Source organism: Corylus avellana, chromosome 5 (genome assembly GCF_965113065.1).
Source record: "Corylus avellana chromosome 5, dhCorAvel1.hap1.2, whole genome shotgun sequence".
NCBI classification, from domain to species: Eukaryota; Viridiplantae; Streptophyta; class Magnoliopsida; order Fagales; family Betulaceae; genus Corylus; species Corylus avellana.
The window spans coordinates 4,570,047-4,589,247 of record NC_142494.1 but is presented as its reverse complement, the minus strand read 5'-3'; the positions used below and the strand labels follow the sequence as shown (position 1 = coordinate 4,589,247).

The following is a 19,201-nucleotide window of genomic DNA, read 5'->3' as shown; positions in this document are numbered from 1 at the left end:
GCAGCAGGGAAACACCTCCGTGTGGTGTAGAGAAATAGAGAGAACGAGAGGCAGCTGCTCTTAGAGAATTAATAAATTAATTTCTCTTTTGTAATTTAATTATTTTTTGTGTGTTTATGAGCTTGGGTGTATTGGGGCTTTTGGGTTTAAATGGTTTTGTTTGTATTACTTTTTGTACTCTACCTTTTGTTAGTAAATTTCTCTTAGATCGTTTGCGCAGGGGATAAAGGCTTGTTAAGTCAAATTACTTAAATATTGGTGTCTTCTGTGACTGATTGTTATTTTCTATTATACTATTTTTTTTTGCTTCATTTGTGATCCTATAATTATTTTATCTCAACATTTTCTATTTCCCTTCTTGTTTCCTCATGTATTTCCTGATCCGTTTTCCCTGGTCCATATGAGCATGTTGATCTAGAACGTGAAATGCAAGGAAAGTGGTGATTCTCCTTGACCTCTTAATTTAACAATAATTAGTATTTTACATGTCCTAAAGTTTAGTGTAATTAGTATTTTAACGTTCCTAATGAAGCGAATGTCACTAGTTCGAATCCCCTCTCCTCTTTTGTGTGGACATATTAAAAAAAAAAAAAAAAAATTAGTATTTTAACAAAGTTTAGTGTAATTCATCGACCACTTAATGTAAACATCCAAAGTATATAGTAAATTATCACATAAACATTGCCAAAAGGCATCATTAATGACCACCACCTCCTTTTATATATGATCAAGGTGGCCCGTATCTTGACCAGCGAGCCAAGATTCCATTCAATTGGGCTTTGGCCTATTTTTAACTGTTGATGAATAATCTTACATTGTATGTGGACAAGATTTTGAGTATGTTTATAAGGTGTGGACAACTCTCTCTTATCGAACTGGTTTTATGAGATGAGTTAGGCCTATGAATTTCTTCATGGTATCAGAGCCTACCACAGAATGAATGTATACTGGCATGCATATTTTGTAGGGGGGGTGGTGAGGGAGGGTTCAGGAATTATCCCACATTACTTGAGCATGTTCTAAGGAGTGGAGTCAATGAACAACCCTATCTTTTTGAATCGATTTTATAAAATGAATTATACCCACAAATTTCTTTACTAATTTCCTCATGTGTCCATAGGCACCATACACGTTGGGTGGGAATAATTGTAGGTGGGAGACTTCCATTTTTGTAATTTTGGAAATTTACTTGAATCGTTAGAACCGTCAGGCTCACCTTAAATGGGCCTGTCTTTGCTCCACTCACCCTGCCTTGGGTGATTCATGGTGAACCGTCCAAACATCCCATGGTATACAGCCGATGGATCTTTTCTTTGACACTTACAGCCCATGGATCTCTTTTACCAGCTTTGTAGCCCAATGGTGTATAAGGGCAAGTGGGCAACCTACTACAAGTCTACAAGCCTTTTAAAAAAAAGGAAAAAAAAAAAGAACTGGAATTCACTTACAACGCTTGAAGTGTATATATATATATAGTTTAAAAATATTGGTTCCCATATTTTAATCCTTTTAATTTAACATTTTTTTTATTAAAAAGCCCAAAATGGGCCTTTTTTTTAAAAAAAAAAAAAAATTGAAATTTCAAAAACTAAACTAAAAAGTTTGGTGAGAGAAAAAGGGGCCGAAATTGGGGCATTTAAAAAAAAAAAAAAAAATTGTGAAATTAAAAGGAGCTAAAATATGGGTAACCATTAGGCAAATCTTTAAACTTCGAGGTTATGATTGCAAAAGAGCTTATATTTATAGGAATATAAGTGAAGTTGCCCCTAAAACAAAACAAGATAGAAGGAAAAATATCTTATTAAGGATATTGCTTATGATACTATATAGTTTTTAATATAATTTATTATAAATGAATGTAGCAAATTGTAATCAAATTTAATTGTTTAGTAGCTAACATAATAAATGTTAGGTACATTTGTACAAAGAAAGGAAAAAATAGAGAGTAGTTTGAACTATTGACTTCCACTTTATAAAGCATGGTCTCTAACCGATTGAACTATTCAATTCTAAACGAATGCTAATACTTTAGCAACACTATCATGGTCAAATGTGTTACTTGCTCGGAAAACTATATGGAAGTGCCCTCAATATCCTCGGTGACAATACAAGTAGCAACTCAGAGACACATTAATCAACTTAAAAAACACATTAATCATAGGATATCTTATGGGTCATTCTTTTTCTTTTTTTTTTCTTGTAATCAAAGGATTATCTTCAAAATGTATACTTTGAGACATTGGGAATTGGGTTGGTAGAAGAGTGACGTCGAAGAATATTTAGTTAATAGTTATGATATTTTTAGAGAGATCCTGAAGCCATAAATAAGACATGTCCCATTAATAATATATTTACTTTTTACATTACATAAATAATTTTATATTATTATTCAAATAAAAAAATTAATAAAAGACAAAAAATTTTCATAAAACATTCCACTTTCTTTCGCATCAATCGATTTTGCTATAGTTTCATTCCCAATAAACTGCAACTCCAATGCCAACAGCTCCAAATAATACAGAAGTGTGGGTTCACAATCGGCACAATTATTGAAAGGTGCTAACGGTAGTCTACTCACTGTTAAGGCCCATCTCCAATCATTCCCTTCGACTACATCTAATTACTGTCATCAGCCATCTAATTACTGTCATCAGCATCCAACTCCAGCAAGTTTTTGACGTTGTCGCCGTCTGTCATCTATATATATATATATATAAAACTCCGTTAAGGCCCATCTCCAATCATTCCCTTCGACTACATCTAATTACTGTCATCAGCCACCAACTCCAGCAAGTTTTTGACGTTGTCGCCGTCTGTCATCTATATATATATATGTATATAAAACTCCGTTAAGGCCCATCTCCAATCATTCCCTTCGACTACATCTAATTACTGTCATCAGCCACCAACTCCAGCAAGTTTTTGACGTTGTCGCCGTCTGTCATCTATATATATATATAAAACTCAAACTTTTAAATTTGACGAAGATTTGATTAAGTTATACCATCCTAAATAAAGAAATTTGATTAAATTTGAATAAATTCAAATCATCTGTAAGCTCTATAAATAGAGCATTTTGTACAAAATCATATCATCAAGTGAATAGGAGCAAAATATAACCCTTAATGCTTTAATTTAACTTATATAGGTAGGTTATAGACCGAACTACATAAAATTTATTGTCTCTATTTTCTTTTAAATTTCATAGTCTTATAATTTTTTTCGCAAACTTATAGTACATTGAAGTTAGAGGTGGACGTAGAGACATGGCCACACCGGTTTTTGAATACAAAAAAAGGTTTTTCAAAATATCATTAAAGAGTTTATGTAAGAGTTCCTTAGATTCCTTTGGCTCTCAAGTGATTTATTCTTTTCAACAAGCATAGTATTTTCAGATTTCAATTAGTCAATTGAGGCATGTCATTCAAAAAATTTAGTAATCAAAGACTAATTTTTATGCTTAACATCATTAAGCTTTTTAAGGGAAATTTTATGATAATTAGTAAATTTAACAAATTCCTTTAAGAGCTTGTTATAGGTCATCTAAAAGTCAGCCTCATCATCAGAATCTATGGCAAGGGATTAGAACTATTCATAACAAAAAGAGTCTAGGATCTCATTCAAAAAGTTAATACAAACAGAGTGAATTTGCTCTGATACCAATTGAAAATATAAAATAGGCCCTAATAACAAAGATATGCCAACCATGCCAACCTTTGAGGACCATATTGACAATGATTGGGTATCCGCTTCGGGGCGATCACCCTTATTCATTCTTATTCTTTCTCGAATAAAAAGTTCTCAAAGCAGGCACTTGAGGGCTTACAAAAATACCACGACCTTTGGCAATGCCCTTCAATTATTTTTCGACTTTGCAATGATTTGAGTACTTGCGGCATCTCTTTTTACAAATTTCATAGTGTCTTTTGTGTTAAATGAATTTCAAGGTCTATATCATCATTGGAACCATAACTTCACACTTATCTATTTAGTTGTTTACTTGATATACAAGGAGAGTTCAAGAGAGGTGAAACTACAAATTTAATTAATTGCTACATGCGTAAAACTGGTGTTTCTCATGATGTTGCTGGCAAACACATGAATAACATGATTGATAGAACTTGGAAAAAGATGAATGAAGAGCGAGTAGTTGATTCTCTATTTGGAGAAGGTTTAGTCTTAACAACAATCAACCTTTCTCACATGGCTACCAATATGGAGATAGGATTGGAGCCCCAGGCATTAGAGCAAAAAATCAAGTCCCGTCATTGATAATAGAGCTGTTTCACTATAGACCGATGCGAGGTTAGAAAACAAATAATTGTCTAAGTCTTTTTTTTTTTTTTTCTTAAATGTTATTAATTGATAACATTATTAGTATTTAATTTTTAAGAGTTTGTTATTTTGTAATTCAATAATTGGCTAGTACAAAGTCAGTTAAATTAGAATTAGGGTTATTTTCAATTCAACCATTTGCACAATTCAAAAATATTTGAGAAACAATGGAACTATGAATGTTGAACTACATTACGCTAATAATGCTGAAGTTTAATTTTAAATTTTTATTTTTCATGATCAGTAATGTCTTGGAAATAAAATTTGTTTACCAACCGATAGATATTATCAACTCTGTTGTAAATTTAGACCAAATTCATATTGGACCATTTTTTCCCAGGCCATATGGGACCACATTTGTGTACTTAATATTTTAGACCCCTTTTTAAGGGTCCAACGGCCAAACTAAAATATTTTGGCCCAAAGATGTGAAACATATTTATATAGAACCATTCAAAACCTGGGGGAGGCCATGGCCCGACAGCTCTCTAAGTCCATCTTTGGCTCTATTCCATTCATTCCATATTGAGTAGTTGAAGCTGGAGGAAAAAATTGACGACATTCTTTATTTGGAGTTGGCTAGCTAGGATTGTATTTGAGAATGCATTAGGAACTCCAGTTAGAGTTGGGAACATGTATACTCTGTTCTCATAAGCAATTAGTTGTTATTGACATTCAATGCGTTTGGTTTGCATCACAGATATCTCACAATCTGTTTTAAGCCTTTTTACTCTATTGTTGGATAATTTGGCATACCAACTAAGATGGGGATTTACTTGTGTTGATAATTGAGACACCTTGCTACTATTTCTTTTTGATGGTCATTAATCTTTTGTTTTTTTTTTGGGATATTCCTCTAGAATCAAGCTTCCTTCTGGCGCCAAAAAGATTGTTCTAATTGCCGAGATATGGTTGGTCAGGTTGCTGGTGGAGGAAGGACCGAGAAGCCCATGTTGAAGGCAGGAAATGCCTATCACAAATTCAGGGTGAAGAGGAACTGCTGGCCCAAGGTTCGTGGTGTTGCCATGAATCCTGTGGAGCATCCTCATGGTGGTGGTAACCATCACCATATTGGGCATGCAAGTACTGTTCGCCGAGATGCTCCTCCTGGACAGAGGTTGGTCTTATTGCAGCGAGAAGGCTGGTCGGCTCCGTGGACAAGCTGCTGCCACAGCTTCCAAAGCTGACAAGAGTTCTTAGAGTGTCACTTTTCAAAACATTTAGAACATCTTATGTTAGAGATGGTTACTTTGAAGTTTATGTTTCCTGCTTTGAGAGTTACATTTTATGTTGTTGGAATATTAGGTCCATCATTTTTGATTAAGGGTTTATTTCAAATTGATTGCTTTTGTTAGTTTGTGAAGTTTGATGGGTGTTTTTATGGAGAAGATTACACTACATGTCTGTAAGTTTGGTTGTGTGGTTCACATTCTAGTACTCTTCAATGCGTATGTCGATATCCGGGATAATACAGGTTGAGTGATTCAGATTCTTATGGGTTTTGGTCCATAATTTTGACAATGGGATGATTTCTGTATGGGTGTAGCCAAAACTAGTGGCATTGGTTGGGATTTGGATCCTCTCCCGTTCACGGCTAAGATTAAATTAAGAGCATTTAAGGTGAAAAAAAGGGCCACGTCGTTAACGACATCTCAAAGGAAATAAACATTAAACGTTAAAGGGTAACGTCTCTCATCCATACCCAAACTCTTCCGTCGCCACGCCTGCAAGACCTCCTCACCTTTCTCGCCGCCACAAGATCTCACTAATCTTGCTTGCACCACCAAAGGGGGAATCAACCCTCAAATTTTGTCTAAACTAGTAAATTTCTTTAAATTGTTTTATCTTGATATCTATTGTAAAAAGGGGGTGGTTGATGTTGGGAAAGAAACACATGGTGCAATTTTGATATTTTTCCTTCAAAATATTGGCAAGAATCTATTTTATGATTAAAACTTTGTTTTGTTGTATTTGATGATATGTTATTTAAAATTTTTAAATAAGGTGCTAACATATTGACTATGTGATTATATATACACTATTAAACCTCTAAAATTTTATCTTATTTATGACGTGGTTCGTCTTGATCATATCCTAGACTTAAATGAACTAACACATAATCGCTTTATGAAGGAGTTTAAAGTAAAGACTAAAGAGAGAAGTGTACGTACATAAAAATTCAATAAAGCCATTCAAAGTTAGGATTAAATACCTTTTTGTTTAGAGAAGTGCTAAACAGTCAAAGAGTAGGAGCCAAAATTATTTCCAAACTGATGGAGCAACAATTTTAAACACCTCAAACCGACTGTTTATAATTTTTTTTAATTTTAAAATTCTTGTCACGTCAACTTGAAAAGAATTTTTGCTTCTATTCTTTAGCTCTCTAGCACTTTTCTTTTGTTTAATGTGGTTTAATAACTGTGTTTTTTTTTTTGGGCGCTAAATAGCATTTTAAAAACAAAAACAATACCTCATTCTAATTTTGTTCCATAAATTGAAGAAAATTCACGTTAATACTTTTCAAAAACAGACATATGTCTCTATTCCTCATTAAAAATTAAAATAATAGTTAGAAAACTCGAGAAAATTGAAGAAGGACCACCGCATTTTGTTTACTTCATATAGCTTACCTAAAAAATTAAATAGAAAAGCATGGCATAAAACTATAAAAGGTTGTTGGGTGGGGGCCGTGGGGCCATGAGGTTGTTGGTGGGGCCAAATCACGGAAAGCAGACACAACCTACCTTCCCACACACTGTACGAGAATGGGTTACCTCCAAAACCCTGACCTCATCAACCCCAGAGTCCAAAGCAGCCAAAAAAGGCCCAGACTTTCTGTTTATTTTCTTTGCTTTTTATATTGGGTTTCGACGCTTTTTTTCTCTTATAGTTGTTCCTTGCTCTCTAAGCTCTCTCTGTCGTGTCAATGGAGGCGAAGCTGTTAGGAGCTGCCGCACCTGCCTTTACAGTTCATCAAATTGGTTTGAAAGAAATTTTTTTTAATATATTCTAATAAGTGATTGAACAAAAATCTCATCCAAACCAGTATGAATGAAATATCTTCTAACCCATTTAAAATAGTGTCTATAAACATTTAAAAGACACATTAAATTTAGTCTAAATTAGTAAACTGCTATTAATGACTTTAATAATTGAATATGCATTTTAAATGTTTATAGACACTATTTTAAATGATGCATTTGTCATTTCTCAAATAGATATTGCCCAAACAAAAGAGAAACAAACTCTGATTTCGAAAAACCTAGTGGGGACAATGGGAAGGTGTAGCCTTTGAGGTGGCGCTACCTATTGTCCGTTGAGGCTATTAGGGAGAGATCGGAGTTTTGTCTCTGGAAGGTTGATCTAACAGGACTTAGTCTTGTATCACAAAGCTTTTCTGGTATTTTGACTTGTTTTCTCTCTAGTTGTGCGCCTGAGCCCTAGATGAGAAGGATTTAGTTTCTCATACTCCTTGGGATTATTGAGAGAAAAGGAAAAAAGTTGAGCAAGAGCAATAGCGGATGAATTATCAAACCTTTGGGCAAATCTCTCTCTGGCAGAAGGGGAAGATGGAGAGGTGGAGATTCAGGCAAATGAAGTGACCGGGGTGATCAAGCGTGGTCAATCTTGTATTGTCGGAAAATTAGTAACGGAGAGGATGATCAGTAAGGAACAAATCAAAACCACGCTTATGAGATGGTGGAGATTAAAAGGTACTTTTCATTTCAAAATTCTGGGAGGAAACTTATTTCTTATTGAATTCGAATTGGAAAGTGATAAAGAGAAAGTCCTGGAAGGAAGACCTTGGGTATTCGAAGGCAATTTATTTCTGGTTGAAGACTTTGATGGGCGTTCATCGCCGGCAGAATTTACTTTTGATAAGGCCCCCTTTTGGGTACGATTGACGAACCTACCTTTGGCATGTATGGGGCGAGAGGTGGGGTTCAAACTTGGTGCCTCTATTGGGACAGTCATGGAGGTCGATACGGATAAAGATGGTATCGGATGGGGGGAGTTTTTGCGAGTTAAGGTAATGATTGACCTCTTTAAACCCTTATCACGTGGTCGCATATTGAAATTCGAGGGGAAGTCTACCCTGATCGGTTTTAAGTATGAACGACTAGCAAAATTCTGCTATAATTGTGGAGTGATATGCCATGGCTTTGAAGGTTGCCCGAAGAAACCTCTGCTGCGTAATCAAGGGGTCACTCAGTTTGGCCCATGGCTCCGCGCAACTTCCCCAACTCGGAGAGGGGAGAGGGAGAGGGCTCCAACACACAACACTGCCAATGGGGAATCATCAAGGGCAGTCCCAGAAGAATGGCCAAATCGTGAAAATTATCGGAGGGAGAAAGAAAATGGCCGGAGTAGAAGGGCACGAGAATCCGGCGGTGACGAGGGAGGCGTTGCTGGTTTCCGGGAGAGAAAACGGTCAATGAACAAAGAAGGGAACAACGAATTTGCAGGCAGAAATCAAGGACCATTGAATGAAGATTCGCAAGAGAAAAGACAGTCTGCTATGGAAGGAGGATTTGTAGGAGGTATGAAAGATTTGTTTGAAAAACCTTCAACCGCATTAAATGAGAAGGCTCCTCCTGCAAATTTCGGAAAATATCACGTGGATAGTAATAATGGAATAAAAATCTTTCCTTCCCCACAAGGAAAGGCGCACGCGAGAATTGGAGTTTCAGATCAAGGGCAGCAGAGGGGGCATGAGTTTGAAATGGACAACCTTTCCCAATCGGGCCGGGTTTTTGGAGGCCTGCTCTCTAGTCCAGGCAGCCCTTTTTCTGGGCCTGTTATGTCAGAAGTATCTAAATCAATTAAGGGAGCCCAAGTGGGTAACCAGGCTGCAAAGAGGAAGGGTCGAGAGGGCTCTAGCGATCCACCTGAGTTGCAAACAGCAAGAAGGAAAATAAGAGTTTCTGCTGGGAAAGATAAAGGAACTGGCACTGAGCTAAAGGGACAAATGGGAGGAGAGGATTTTGTTCTCAATGATGGATCGGGAATGGCGGCGGCTGGTGACCAGCCCCGCCGACCGCAATGATTGCATTAAGTTGGAACTGCCGAGGGCTTGGGAACCCTCGGACAGTTCATGAACTTCGCCGCATGGTGAAGGAAAAGCGTCCCAATTTGGTTTTCCTTATGGAAACCAAATTACATAAAAACAAAATGGAGACTATGCGGACCAAAATTGGTTTTAAAAATATGTTTGTGGTGGAAAGTGTTGGAAAAAGTGGCGGGTTGGCGCTCCTTTGGGAAGACGATTATGACGTGGCGATCCAAAATTTCAGCCACAGACATATTAATGCCAATGTATATCATCAAGAGCTAGACTTATATTGGAAGTTTACGGGTTTCTATGGCCACCCGAATCCCACAAAACGCCATGAGGCTTGGAACCTGTTGAAACATTTGGCCCGGATGTCACCCGATCCATGGGTATGCATAGGGGATTTCAATGAGGTATTGACTATGTCGGAAAAATTGGGTGGGAATACTCGCACGGACAGTCTTATGCAAGCCTTTCAACACACCCTTGAAGATTGTGACTTATCGGATTTGGGTTTTAAGGGACCTAAATACACCTGGAGCAATTGTCAAGAGGGTACGACACTCATCAAAGAACGACTAGACCGGGGAGTCGCAAATCCTGCTTGGCGAAGTCTTTTCCCCGAAGCAGAAATTCAAGTGCATGTTGCCACATGGTCAGATCATGCTCCCCTTTTTCTTTCTCTAAAACGGCCCAAAACAGGAAGTAAATCCCGGTTTTTCTTTGAAGCGGGATGGGCTATGGAGGTGGGCTGTCAGGAGACAATTCAATCGGTATGGGAGTAGCAAATACCACACGGACCTAGTTGGGACCGATTGGGAGCAAAACTAAAGGGGTGTGTAAGAGCACTGAAGGAATGGCAAAGAAAAAACAAAAACAGCATGCAGGAATCTATATGGGAGTTGCAAAACCGATTAAAACAGCTTCAGGTCAGGGAGGATCCCTCAACCACTCTGGAGATAAAAAATATTCAGACCAAATTAAAAGTCATGCTAGACAAGGAGGATTTGTGGTGGCGCCAAAGGGCCAAAGAAGATTGGCTAAAAATGGGGGATAGAAACACAAGATATTTTCACGCTTGTGTGGGGGCCAAAAGACGACGCAACCATGTGGGGGTGATCATTGACGAAAGGGGGTGTAAACGGGAAAATTTGGATGATGTGGAGAATGCCTTCATTGACTATTATACCGGATTATTCACAATGGGTGCAGGGGGTGATTTAAACCCGTGTATTCAACCTCTTGGGTGTCGAGTAACGGCGGATATGAACGTGGATCTCCTACGAGACTTCACAATGGAGGAGATTGAAATGGCTCTATTCCAAATGGCGCCATTAAAAGCTTCGGGGCCGGACGGGCTGAATGCATGTTTTTTCCAATCCAATTGGACTATTGTGCGCGATGAGGTATGTCGTGTTATCATTGATATATTGAATAATGGTATAATGCCCCAGGACCTTAATCTGACTCATGTAACTCTTATTCCGAAAATAAAAAATCCTACGAGAGTTACGGAATTTCGACCTATTAGTTTATGTAATGTTTTATATAAACTTATATCTAAGGTCCTAGCAAACCGGTTTAAGAAAATCCTGCCCATCATCATTGCTCCTACGCAAAGTGCATTTATCCCGGGACGCCTTATCTCGGATAATGTATTAGCGGCATACGAAACTCTTCATACCATGCATACGGGGATGTGGGGTAAGAAAGGTTTCATGGCAGTTAAACTCGACATGAGCAAAGCGTATGATAGGGTGGAATGGAGCTTCTTAGAGGCAGTGATGCATCGTATGGGTTTTCATGACCGTTGGATAGGTCTAATAATGATGTGTGTTAAGTCGGTGCAATATTCTATTCTTGTGAATGGCAAGCCGTGTGGCCTTATTACTCCTACTCGAGGTATTCGTCAAGGAGACCCGATTTCTCCTTATCTTTTTCTATTATGTGCAGAGGCTTTAAGTGCTATGATAACCCGTGCCAATGAAGAAGGATTGTTGACAGGGGTCCCTACATCGAAAAAAGGCCCGACACTCAGTCATTTGTTTTTCGCCGATGATAGCTTGCTGTTTTGCAGGTCAACCCTAGCTCAATGGAATTCTTTGACTTCCATTTTACAAGCATATGAAGGAGCCTCCGGACAGAAAATGAATTCACACAAGACAGCTCTCTTCTTCAGCCGGAATGCTCATGATGTTGACAAAGAACAAATCCAGAGGCTGGCAGGGATTCCTATTAATCAGAGGTATGATACTTATTTGGGGTTGCCCGCCCTTGTGGGACGATCAAGGACCCGAGCCTTTAAGGGAATCAAGGAGAGGGTGTGGAAGCGTCTCCAAGATTGGAAGATTCAATTTCTGTCACAAGCAGGAAAAGAAATTTTATTGAAGGCGGTGATTCAAGCCATACCTACTTATTGTATGAGCGTCTTCAAGCTCCCTCAGGTGCTGTGTTCAGAGATCAATACTTTGATGACAAAGTTCTTTTGGGGCCATAAAGAGAAGGAGAAACGCATTCATTGGATGAGCTGGAGCAAGATGAGTATGTCTAAGGCCCAAGGGGGTTTGGGCTTTCGGGACATTGCTAGCTTCAACAAAGCTCTCTTGGCTAAACAAATCTGGCGGCTATGGAAATATCCGGACAGTTTAATTGCGAAGATTATGAAAGCAAAGTACTATCCGGAATGCTCGGTTCTTGATGCTCCTTGTGGGAAGAAACCTTCTTTTTCTTGGAGAAGCATTCAAAATGCTAGTGATCTTGTTAATGAGGGTTTAATTTGGAGAGTTGGAAATGGGAGGTCAATTCGTATTTGGCAAGATAGATGGATTCCGTCCCCAACTACATATAGGGTGATTTCCCCCCCTAGTGTCATTGACCCTGCGTCAACAGTGAGTGCTCTGATTGATCATAGTACAAAATGGTGGAAACCAACTATGTTGGAATTGTTATTTTCCAGAGAAGAAAGACTTGCCATTCAATCGATTCCAGTTAGCCTCACGGACCAAGAAGACACCCTTATATGGAGGGGTACAGCCAAGGGGATCTTCACGGTAAGGAGCGCATATCACCTACAAAGGGAGAGGGAAATGACAAGTCACGCAGGGGGATCCTCAAACGCCAGAAATCATCCAATCTGGAGATCCATTTGGCAGCTTCCCGTATCAAATGCAGAAAAGTTCTTTATTTGGCGTGTGTGTCATAATATATTACCAACCCGAGCCCAGCTGTATCGCCGGAAAATTCTCACGGATCCTTCATGCCCAATTTGCGAAAGGGAACCTGAAACTATTTTCCACACTTTGTGGCAGTGCCCAGCAGCAAAGGATGTCTGGAGTGCAGGGGGGAAAATTTTCCAAAAGAGTTACTATGAGGGCCCGGATTTTTTCCAGGTGGTTGAGGGAATGTCTCACAAATGTGATCAGATGGAATTAGCCCAGTTCGTGAGTATTGCTAGACGGATTTGGTTTCGGCGAAATGAAGTTATATATGAAGGGCGTTTTTCCCATCCCAACACTATAGTCCTACAAGCCTACCAAGCTACGGAGGCTTTTCGGAATTTGATGGAAACAGGGAAGTCTTCCAGGGAATCAACCAGTGCCTCTTCAGTGAATAAATGGCAAGCACCCCCCCAGGGTTGGCTAAAAGCAAACTGGGATGCAGGAGTGAACCAAAACCAGGCTTGTGTGGGACTTGGAGTAATAATCCGCGATCATCATGGAGTTATGAGGGCTGCCCGGATTAAAGCACGTACAGGTTGCTTGGCTCCCACAGCAGCGGAAGGACTGGCGGCTCTACTCGCCATCCAGACGTGCATTGAACTGGGCTTTTCTAAGGTTCAGTTGGAGGGAGATGCGAAGAGCGTTATTGAAGCAGTAAAGTCAAGGGAGCCAGACGAAGGTAACACGGGCCAACTCACAGCAGATATTCGTTTCATGGTAGGGGCTATTCCTGAGTGGGAAATGATTTACACGCGGCGTGAGGCCAACCAGGTGGCTCATTGCTTGGCCAGAGCTGCTATTATACACAAGATGGATAAGGTGTGGACTTATGACCCACCAGATTGCATACGGGATCTTCTACAAGCAGACCTTCCTGTTCTGCCGGAGGTACTGACTCACCAAGCCAGGAGGGCTGTCACTGATATTTCTGCAGTAAATGGTCGAGCAGTAACTACCGTGTCCATTCTCGAAGAACCTATCGGGGACAGCAGTGAGTGTAGCCTTTGAGGTGGTGCTCACTGCTGCCTGCTATCTGGTAGGGAGAGAGGAACACGGGGTATTTTGCTGTATTATGGGACCAATTTCCTTGGGATGTAATTGATGAGTATTTAACTCTATTCTATTAATAAAAGTGATGCATTTTCAAAAAAAAAAAAAAAAAAAAAAAAAAAAAAGACACTCTTTTAAATGGGTTGGAGGATATTTCTTTCAAACGTGTTTGAAGGAGATTTTTGTCTTGTCACTTATTAGAACATGTTAAAAAAACTTTCTTCTAAATCAATTTGAAGAAAATTTGTGTCCTTTTTATAGTAGGATTACCACCGCTTACATAGGAGTTGACAAATTTGTTGTCATTTAATGAATTGTGCACGTAAATGGTCCCAATTAAGACTTGGAGAGAATCGAGAGATTGTGAATTACCTAGGATTATCTATAAACATTTAAAAAATACATTAAATTTAGTTTTTAAGTTAGTAAACTGCTATTAATGACGTTAATAATTTAATATGCATTTTAAATATTTATAAACACTTGATACTATTTTAAATGGTTTGGAGAATATTTCCTTCAGACTGGTTTGAAGGAAATTTCTATCCCGAAAATATTAGAGAAACATGTGAGAGATGACACTTGACACTTATTAAACTAGGTTGAAAGAGATTTCTTTCAAACAATTTTGGAGAAAATTTCAGTCCCTGCAAAAATATACTATATAAAATATTAAATATATTAAGAAAAAGAGATTGAGAAGCATTATAACTATTTTGTGACTATACTGAAATCTATATGTATAATACGAAATCCTATAATAGGCCAGACAGACCTTGTATGCATTCTCATATACAAGCCATGCACCGGGAGGGACTCCTAGCAAATAGGGGTGCAAAGGCGGTTACGGTTAGCGGTTAGTGGCAATAACCGCTAACCGTAACCGCCCTAGCGGTTAGTAAATTTCACTAACCGCAACCGCTAACCGCCTAACGGTTAGCGGTTAGCGGTTAACCGCCGGTTAGCGGTTAGCGAAATAGATAACCGCCCGCTAACCGCTTTTTTAAAATTGAGCTCTTTTTTTTTGGCTTTCTTTAGGGCTTTTTGAGCTTTTTTTTACCCTCATTTTTTTTTCTTGTATTTTTAATATCTTATTGGGCCCAATATAATCCAAAACCCATTCCGATCATACCCCAATAATCAACAAATACACAATAAATGACCCAAAATCATTGGAAATCATTGTAAAATAGTAGGAAATCAAAAATCAAAGTAGCTCGGGAAAAACTCCAAGAAAATGAACCCAAAATCACTGACCTTGGCTGTCTAATTTGAGAAAAAAAACTACCCAGTATTTTCGTTGAGCCGATCATGAGCAGCGGGTGAGTTTGAGAGAATTGAGACTTGAGAGAGGCTGCTCAGCAACTTTGAGTGATTTTGAGATTTCGTGAGATTTAGGGTTGGAAGAAAGAGATGAATATATACAGGTGCAAAACGATGTAGTTTTGCCTTCTATATAATTTTTTTTTTTTTTAAAAAAAGGTTGAAGGATAAAACTATTAACTATCAATGATTCAATTTTAAAAAAATTGTTACTAATGGTTCAAAAAATTCAAAATTGTTCAAAAAATGGTTAATTTTTTTTTTTTTTTTTTTAAAAAAGGTTAAATTTCTTTTTCTAAAAAATGTTCAAAAAATACATTAATACTTCAATTGTAATTATAAGTGACACATTGTTGAATCTAATGTCAATTACTTAATTTGATATTATATAATCATATAGTCTCATTAAATTATATCATATGATTCACATGATTAATTATTTAAATTCTTATCATATTTACTTATAATCTTTTTTCTTTGAATTGAACTTAATATCTAATGGTAAATGGTAATGTTCAAACTCCTAAATTCTAAATTCCTAAAGTATCTAATAATGCTTTAATTAAATTGTAGACTTGTAGTTATAAATAATATATTGTTTAATTCAATTGAATCAATTGTGATTATCATTGTACATGAATCATATGATTAACTTGTAAACTTATGACTTATGAGTTATGTCATATTATATATGTATTATTTATTATTATATAATCATATGATTTAATGATCAAGTCATCATGTGATATAATCATATCAATTATAGTGATAATATATAAATTACTAAAATTGTAATGATAATACATTAATACTTAAATTGTGTTTATAAGTAACACATTGGTCATTGTTTAATCCAATGTCAATTACTTAATTTGATATTATACGAATCATATCATCATTGTACATTAATAATATGATTCACTTGAAGTCTTGAATAAAGTATTTGAATTGTCATCGAATCATATGATTAAGTATTGATATTATACATTTATATTATTCATATGCATATGTAGACTTATATAGACTTATAAGTTTATAACATACATTGAAAATAAGTCTCTAGATATTTAATTGTTGTATTAGTATGAATTGGTATACTTATGAGTTATGTCATATTATATATGTACAATTTGTTATTATATAATCAAATGATTTAATGATCAATCTCATGTGATATAACCATATAAATGATAATATAATATATTAATACTCAAATTGTGATTTAATTATTTTTTTTAAAAAAATTGTGATTTAATGATCAAGTGATTATGTTATATGTATAAATATTTTTATAATTATAATTATAAAAATATATTATATAAAAAGGCGGTTAGCGGTTAGCGGTTACGGTTAGTAAACCCAATAACCGCTAACCGCTAACCGCTAGGCGGTTATAGCGGTTAGGCGGTTAACGGTTAATACGGTTAAGCGGTTAGAGCGGTTAGTGGTTAGCGGTTAACGGTTAGCGGGCGGTTTTTAACCGCCCGCCTTTGCACCCCTACTAGCAAAGCAAATTTATTTTAATTTTACAGCATTTTCTAAGACCAAGATTGGGGGATTAGTTTTGGTAATTAAGCTGTAAACCTAAATTTATAAGGCATTGTAAGAGTGTGTTGGGCATTACGATTTTAAAAGTTAAATCGTAATTTTATTAAATACTTAACTACATTTTTAAAATCGCAAATTCAAACAAATCTTATAACTAGTTCATCGTGACGTGTAGTCAAATTTTGTGTAGAGAAGAAGAGATGGAGGACATTATATTATCCTTAGTATTCTTTTTTCAGGAGCGAGCATATCAACATTATGGACGTTTTCCACATGCTACGGATGGGCATAAGAGAGACATCATTACACAATATCTTCGGCTGCTATATAATAGCCTCGCAACACTAGACAACATTAATTATTTCTATAGTACGTGCCCCATCAGACTTGCAAAATAATACATGTGCTGGCAACAATGTACGTAAGACCAATAAAATGCGGCCGTATTTTTGTCACACCATCAGTATATTACTTAAAAGATTAAGGTTGCAAAAAATAATTTTTTTTAAAAAAGGAAAAACTTCACTTACTCTTAATGAACTTACATGCATTTTGCAAACATCATCTAATTATTTTCAAAGTCTCTCACTTTAGTGTATCAAACTTTCGTTTAATTCTAAATTCCCATTACCGTTAGATATTTGAGTCTATATGAAGCTTCTTATCTTACTCTTGTAGTGCACCTAGTGGTGGATTTAGGAATTGGAGTTACTACAGTGCAAAAAAATAATAAAACATAATGATAAATTTTTTATTTTTTATGTATTATATTTTTATTATAATATGGTAAATATAATCAAAAAAATTGCTACGACACTTAGTACAGATTTAATCATAGATGATTTTTGAGATATGCATACACGACGGGTTCCATTTTGATAGGTGTTTGAGCTAAAATTTGAAATGTTTTATGACATAACTATTTATGTATCTTTTTCTTCGTATATTTATCTTTTTATTAAAACTGAATTGAAATTAATTTTTAATTTTTAATTTTTTTTATACATTACTTTATGTATTTTAAATTTATACCTTGGTCCCCCATCAAACTTTCTGGATCCTCCCTGCTTAATTGGCGCCATTCACATGCTAATTCACAATAAGTCCAAATCTTGGGACCATTCATAAACGACAAAAATAGTTTTGTCTCCTCCAAATATGGTCATCGTCATCTGCAATTATCTTCTAGCTAGCTACTGTTTCTTGCCACAATATGTTAAAAGAAATTTATTCTAAATCAATTTGAAGAAAATTTGTGTCGTTTTTATAGTAGGATTACCACCACTTACGTAGGATGTCACAAATTTGTTGTCATTTAATGAACTGTGCACGTAAATGGTCCCAATTACGACTCGGAGAGATTGTGAATTACCATGTTATTATATTTATAGTATGATTATCTATAAACATTTAAAAGGCACATTAAATTTAGTCTAAGTTAATAAACTGCTATTAATAACATTAATAATTTAATATGCATTTTAAATGTTTATAAACACTTAGTACTATTTTGAATGGTTTGGAGAATATTTCCTTCAAATTGGTTTGAAGGAAATTTTTATCTTGAGAATGTTAGAGAAAACATGTGAGAGATAACATTTGGCACTTATTAAACTAGGTTGAAGGAAGTTTCTTTCAAACAATTTTGGAGAAAATTTCTATCCCTGCAAAAATATATTATATAAAATATTAAATATATTAAGAAAAGAGATTAAGAAGCATTATAACTATTTTGTGACTATACTGAAATCTATATGTATAATACGAAATCCTATAGTAGGACAGACCTTGTATGCATTCTCATGTACAAGCCATGCGCCGGGCGGGACTCCTAGCAAAGCAAATTTATTTTGATTTAATAGCATTTTCTAAGACCAAGATTGGGGGATTAGTTCTGGTAATTAAGCTGTAAACCTAAATTTACAAGGCATTATAAGAGTGTGTTTGGCATAGCGATTTTAAAAGTTAAACCGTAATTTTGTTAAACGCTTAACTGTATTTTTAAAATCGCAAACTCAAACAAATCCTATAACTAGTTCATCGCGTCGTGTAGTCAAATTGTGTGTAGAGAAGAAGAGATGGAGGACATTATATTATCCTTGTATTATTTTTTCAGGAGTGAGCATATCAACATTATTGAACGTTTTCCACATGGTACGGATGGGCAAAAGAGAGACATCATTACACAATATCTTCGGCTGCAATATAATAGCCTCACAACACTAGACAACATTAATTATTTCTATAGTACGTGCCCCATCAGACTTGCAAAATAATATATGTGCTGGCAACAATGTAAGACCAATAAAATGCGGCCGTATTTTTGTCACACCATCAGTATATTACTTAAAAGATTAAGATTGCAAAAAATAATTTTTTTAAAAAAGGAAAAACTTCACTTACTCCTAATGAACTTACGTACATTTTGCAAACATCATATAATTTTCAAAGTCTCTCACTTTAGTGTATCAAACTTTCGTTTTATTCAAAATACCTCTTACCGTTAGATATTTGAGTCTATATGAAGCTTTTTATCTTACTCTTGTAGTGTACCCAATGGCAGATCTAGGAATTGGAGTTACTAGTACGTAAAAAAATAATAAAACATAATGATAATTTTTTTTTTCTTTATGTAGTATTATATTTTTATTATAATATGGTAAATATAATCAAA

General features: G+C 36.1%; 1 protein-coding gene across 1 annotated transcript; it reads left to right on the top strand.

Moving 5' to 3' along the window:
• Positions 1 to 9,507: 9,507 nt before the first annotated feature.
• On the top strand, positions 9,508 to 10,173 carry LOC148585249 (uncharacterized). The gene has a single exon (XM_088516679.1). The coding sequence runs from the start codon at positions 9,508 to 9,510 to the stop codon at positions 10,171 to 10,173; it is 666 nt and encodes a 221-aa protein (XP_088372805.1).
• Positions 10,174 to 19,201: the final 9,028 nt, after the last annotated feature.